At 42.0% G+C, this 6,000-nt stretch overlaps 1 protein-coding gene and 3 non-coding genes across 4 annotated transcripts in view; 1 reads left to right on the top strand and 3 right to left on the bottom strand.

The window, feature by feature from the left end:
- The window catches only part of dglucy (D-glutamate cyclase), a 79,220-nt gene that overhangs the window by 69,734 nt on the left and 3,486 nt on the right, over nt 1-6,000 (top strand). Inside the window, exons 5-12 of the mRNA XM_053335589.1 lie at nt 1,622-1,775; nt 2,219-2,369; nt 2,463-2,585; nt 2,699-2,941; nt 4,291-4,408; nt 5,058-5,200; nt 5,379-5,478; nt 5,688-5,836. Of these exons, the coding sequence (XP_053191564.1) occupies nt 1,622-1,775; nt 2,219-2,369; nt 2,463-2,585; nt 2,699-2,941; nt 4,291-4,408; nt 5,058-5,200; nt 5,379-5,478; nt 5,688-5,836 (1,181 nt within the window). The remainder of the gene's footprint in view (nt 1-1,621; nt 1,776-2,218; nt 2,370-2,462; nt 2,586-2,698; nt 2,942-4,290; nt 4,409-5,057; nt 5,201-5,378; nt 5,479-5,687; nt 5,837-6,000) is intronic.
- On the bottom strand, nt 401-472 carry trnaa-ugc (transfer RNA alanine (anticodon UGC)). Its single transcript has one exon. It is a non-coding gene; the product is annotated as a tRNA-Ala (tRNA).
- On the bottom strand, nt 765-846 carry trnas-aga (transfer RNA serine (anticodon AGA)). Its single transcript has one exon. It is a non-coding gene; the product is annotated as a tRNA-Ser (tRNA).
- On the bottom strand, nt 1,079-1,150 carry trnaa-ugc (transfer RNA alanine (anticodon UGC)). Its single transcript has one exon. It is a non-coding gene; the product is annotated as a tRNA-Ala (tRNA).

The following is a 6,000-nucleotide window of genomic DNA, read 5'->3' as shown; positions in this document are numbered from 1 at the left end:
GCGTCACAGGTCACGCGTGTTGTTCCACCTATTCTACACTGTAGTACAACATTCATATAATCACCTCACTAACAGCTACACAGAGGGTTTGTAAGGGCAGTGTTACTCTTGAGTTTTGGTGCATGACTGTCTGGATAGAGGTCTGACAGGTAAAAGAAGACAAGCAACCATGTCACAGGCGCCTGGCATCACCATGAAGTACAAATAATCACTATTGTGCTTGTTTAACGTAGCGAGAAACATACAACAGGAATTTCCCTACTTCATCATTTTGTTGTTTTTTTTAATGAGGGGGCCTTTTTAATGTTCTGTCCAGCTCGTACGCCAGCTATGTGCACCTTTTTATCAGTCTTTTGTGTCTGTAAGACGGCTACAAGTTTGTCGTCTTCATAAAACCACCTGGAGATGCCGGGGATTGAACCCGGGGCCTCATACATGCAAAGCATGCGCTCTACCACTGAGCTACATCCCCTGCGATTGTACAAGAAATGAAGACCGCAACGAAACGAGAAGAGAATGAAAAAAGAGGACGAAGATCAACCTAAGCTGGAATACAGTGTGTTGTCGTTATACAACTTGAGCCACAAGTGAGAGCACTTAGACCAGAGCCTAACGCTGGAAGAGTTGTATTTTAGTGCCCAGTCAGCATTTTCTATCATTATTAAAGTTGGACAAGGAGAGGTGGAGCAACAGAGGAGAGGGAGAGAGAGGCACACCTAAAAGAGAAGAGTTACATCAGACAGTGCACGAAGAAGATAAAAGCACGTTGTCGGCAGGATTCGAACCTGCGCGGGGAGACCCCAATGGATTTCTAGTCCATCGCCTTAACCGCTCGGCCACGACAACCACTGGGCGGCACACCTGTGGTTGGGGCGTCACAGGTCACGAAGTCCAAATAATCACTATTGTGCTTGTTTAACGTAGCGAGAAACATACAACAGGAATTTCTCTACTTCATCATTTTGTTGTTTTTTTTAATGAGGGGGCCTTTTTAATGTTCTGTCCAGCTCGTACGCCAGCTCTGTGCACCTTTTTATCAGTAAGACGGCTACAAGTTTGTCGTCTTCATAAAAACTCCTGGAGATGCCGGGGATTGAATCCAGGGCCTCATACATGCAAAGCATGCGCTCTACCACTGAGCTACATCCCCTGCGATTGTAAAAGAAATGAAACCATCGCTGTGGAAGAGTTGCATTTTAGTGCCCAGTCAGCATACTACTGCCGAATTGCCTGCCTTAAGTTGCCATTGGAGAACCTGCAATACCAGGTCTCGCAGTAGAGGCTATATAATTCAGCAGGCAACTTTCCTCACGTTTTTTGAAGGCCATCATGTGAAAAGAAATATGTATTGTTTAAATTTCATGGCTGTGGCTGAACATGTTGTAATGTCCTATTGTTTTACCTCCTTATATCCCTATTTTTTTATTTTGTGTATTCACGAAACAGCACCATCATACTTACAAAGTAGATTTGTTTTGAGAGATCAGTTTTTCAATGTAAACCACACTCTGACCTCTTGATTTCCATTCAGTCTGTATTTAACAGTTATGATTCATTACATTAAAAATTAGTTGAATTTGTAATCCTACCTGTCTCACCCCTCCTTGTTTTCCCTCTCCAGGACTGCATCAGAACAGCCGGCTGTGCATGATGACCTGTGGTCAGACATGGTGTGTTTCTATCTGGGCTGCAGTTTTGGCTTCGAAGGAAAACTTAAGAAAGCTGGAGTCCCTGTTAGGAATGTGGAGCAAGGCAGGAATGTCAGCATGTACAGGGTATGTTGCAAATGTCTTCTAAGTCTAATCCTGTTTGTTTAGCAAAGTAATACCAACTTTGTATGAATATGAATCATATTAGAAATTGGAGCTGAACTATGGCTTTTACCTCATGCTTCTTTCCCTCCTTGTTGCTTCAATGTACCTGTTTTGAAAAGAGGAATGATGGGATTTATAGTAGCTGCAGGTAACTGCAGTAGGATTGCTCATGTTCTTGAAGCAGCTTTGTCGAGCATGAAGAGGGATGATCTCTTTGGTACTGCTGTGATTCACAAAAATGTGAATAAAGGTGGAGTGCATTAATTTATTGCATGTATATAGCTTTAAATGTTCAGTCAAATATACTACATAACCCTTTTTTATGTCTTGGCTTTATGGTCTTTGTCACTTTTGATCAGCATTTCATATTGAACTCAGCAATACATGTGTGTATGTTTCTGCAGACTGCAGTTCCCTGTGTTCCAGCAGGAGCATTCAGCTGCCCTCTAGTGGTCACTATGCGTCCTATTCCAGCTGACCTGCTGGATGCAGCAGTGGAGGTTACTCACCTCAATCCACTAGCACATGGAGCTCCTATACATATAGGAGACCCAGGTAAACACGCAAACATATATATTGTACACAGGATAATCACTTTAACTCACCAGTACATGTAAAGGTTGGTATTATCTGTGTGTATGTGTGTAGCTCTCCTAGGCATACAAGACCTGTCCAGACCAGAGTATGGGGAGCCAGTTGAGCTGCAGCCTGGGGATGTCACAGTTTTCTGGGCCTGTGGAGTGACTGCTATAGAGGCAATACTCAGCAGCAGTGAGCGTTATGATTTTAAACTGTGTACACTCCATGATTAAAGTTTGAGCTGATCTTTTACCTGAGAATACAGTTAAGTGATTTGACCAGCGTCATGTTCTGTCTCTTTCCAGAACCTTCTTTGGCATTCAGTCACTCACCAGGCTCCATGTTCCTGACTGACCTCCCAGATTCCACCCCTTCTTCCCCTGTAACCCCTCCTTCTGACAGTGTGGACCCTCTAGCCACGATCCTCAGTTCTGAGCTGACCCCCCTCAGCTTCCTTGTATCTCACAATCCCTTGTTCTACAGCCTGGCATCTCAGAAGGCTGTGGTAGCGATCAGGCAGCTGGAGACGATTATTGGAGAGGACCCAGGTAAACACACTCACAATACTTGTCAATCCATATGCAGTTTCCTGCTTGTTTCCAAAACTTTGCCCATTAACATCACTATCATCTGTCCCTCACCACCTGTACTTGTTCCATGTGAAGGATTCAGTGTTCCTCCTAAGAAATTAATGGAAAGCAGGGACCCAAACAGCTTGTTATGACTATTTTAGCCAGATCTTATTAGATGACCAACCAAAGCCATGATGTGCATTTGTCCTTTAGAATACAAGGATAGTATTAAAACACATTTATAGTACTCATCTCAGTCATTCTGGAGTGAGATTGTTGATATTTGAATATATATATATATATATGCAAACAAATACACCCCTCTTTTCCTGCTCCTTCTGAAGCAATGCCCCCTAAATTCGTGGATGCGCATTGCCAAGGCAACAACCAAAAAAAATATATGGTGGAATCCAGAGCAGTGATTCAGCTGTAGAGTTCCACTCATGATTTATCACGAGCCGAGGAAAAAATCTCCGCCTCTCTGCAACCTCCACACTTCTTATTTGACATGCTTTCAGCATTTCTGTCCAGCGAAGTAGCCGTCTGTCAGCTGCGGCTCCTGCAGAGCTGAGGGACAAACTGCTTCACCAGACTGGCTGGCAGCAGAAATGTACTGAACCCAAATAGTTTCCAAACACACCAGAAACAGATTTGGAATGTAAAGAAATGCAGGGGACTGTCTGGGGTTCAGTGTGGATTTATACATTTAAGAAAATGAAAACGTATCTGTTCCATGAGAAAACATTTTTTATGTAAATTGGCCACAGCTTCTCTCTCCTGCAGTTTACCAGCCCTCTCCCACCATTCAACAGGTGCACAAAAGCTCCCTGCTGATTGGCTGGAATATTGTTGTGTGGCTTGGACAGGAAACACTTTGCTGACAGCTGACAGCTAGCAGAAATGCATTATTCTCTAAATTAGATTTTTGATTTTTCCAGAATCTAATAAAGAATTTAATATATTATCAACTCAAACTCTCTTTCTAGATTTTTAGTTTTTCAGTGTAGCTCAGTGAAACTTCCATTTTTTGTTGCTCTATCACAATAACCAAATCCATCTGAGGCAATACATTCAACAACTATTATTCCTCCTGTTGGTATTCACACATTCAAGCACAGGAGAAGGAAAAGAGAAAGACAGAGGGTGGAGAAGAACTTAAACTTGAACTTACATTCTGAGTGTGATTATGGTTATTATAAGGTGTTGAAAAATAATGAAGGGTTGGGTGATCCTGTCACCTCTGGACACCCACTAAGTCCTCCTCTTCATCATGAGCACCATGTCAGCAGCAGAGGGATTTAAATTTGTCACTTTCTGTCAAACAGGTCAACGAGGGATCAGAGCTTTATTTGTTCAGGATGAACTTCTGCGCTCCTGTCTGGCACTCTCCCACTCCTCGTCTGTTGCCATAACAACTGGCTTCCCCACACACTACATGCACAGGTACATACACATACACTTCACGCAAAGTTATAATTACTCTAGTTCTTCTGAAACTCTCACTAGTTAGCTAAAAATATGTTTTATGTAAAATATGTTTATGCTAAAAATATGTTTTTTCGCCAAACACTCCCACCTTTTAGAATTTGATGCATTCTGTCTGATAACATAAGTCTAGAACAGTGACACGATTTAATTATTTTATTCTCCTAACTAGAAGTTAGCCAGCTCAGCAGCTGAAAGTCTGCATTCATGCATTCATCTGGAATGTCAAACCCAACACCAGATTTAAAACTGTGTATAATGTGAAATACAGATTACCGAATACTGGCTGTGATCATTTATGTGTAAAAGTTCTACACAGCAGGTTTATTTAATCAGTGTTTGGCTAGTTTGTCACCAGTGTTCTGCTGTGTATCAGTCCTATAGAGCAGAACTTATCTAGCCAAAAGTAAGAGCAGGGGAGATCAGGTGCAGCACCTCATGGGGAAACAGAAATAATGAGATGTGTGGCTCCTGCAGCAGCAGTGAGTCTGACGTGGTTTACCAGGCACCAGAGATAACTAAAACAGAAAGCAGTGTCACACACTACTGTGGGTCTGAACTATCCCTGGAAAACATAAAGGAAAACATAAAAGTTTGTTTCCTTTAGCCCTCCCGACGAGACAGACGGCCCACCTGGAGCCATTGCCATGGCAACCATGCTGCTGTCCCTGGGGAAGAAGGTGACAATGGTAACAGACAAGAGAGGTCTGGAGATGAACCAGGCTATCATTGATGAAGCAGTGAGGACAGGTGAGACAGAGTTGAAATTCAAGTCTGGGAAATCTGCTGTGAAAAATAACATGAGCCTGCACCCAGGAGCTGTTAACATAACTGAAAGAATTTCATTATCCTGCTTCACTGCTCTTCATAGTACACTGGTTAGTGTCACTTTCACAGAGAACGATAATATCTGTAATTCCATTCTCAGGTGTGCTGAAAACTAAAATTCCACTGGTCACCTTTGAAGACAGCGGCCCAGACTCTGCACTACACTTTCTGTGTCACAATGGAGACCCCAGAAAGCCCAGGTCAGCTGAACCATATGTATCAGCAATAAGGCTGATGACAAACTAAATTTTTACAGAAGCTGACTGTTCCTAAATTTGACAGACAGGAAGACAAGCAGCTGGTGTTGCTGCAAAGGCCAAGATTTATTTTGTTTCAATAATATGTAAAACAAAAAACATCATACTGCATAGATTATTAATTTATCATGTGTTTATGATGTTAATACCAGGTATGACCACCTTGTGGCAATAGAGCGCAGTGGACGAGCTGAGGATGGAAATTACTACAACATGAGAGGAGTCAACATCAAACATCTGGTGGATCCTATTGATGACTTGTTTATTATTGCCAAAGATATCGTAGGAATTACTACTACAGGTAGTCTACACACTCTGCACATGTAGATGAATCTGCAAAATTCAGTCATGTCAAACAAAATGGAAGTTTTTTCTCTATGAGAACTTAATTTAAGCACTGGAGAACAGTATTTGGCAGCCAATGTTTGTTTGAATCATTGCTCTAATAATATAATTGTTTTTTTT

The sequence above is a fragment of the Scomber japonicus genome, chromosome 16 (assembly GCF_027409825.1).
Source record: "Scomber japonicus isolate fScoJap1 chromosome 16, fScoJap1.pri, whole genome shotgun sequence".
NCBI lineage: Eukaryota > Metazoa > Chordata > Actinopteri > Scombriformes > Scombridae > Scomber > Scomber japonicus.
The sequence above is the reverse complement of the archived record's forward strand: the minus strand, read 5'-3'. Positions and strand labels throughout refer to the sequence as shown.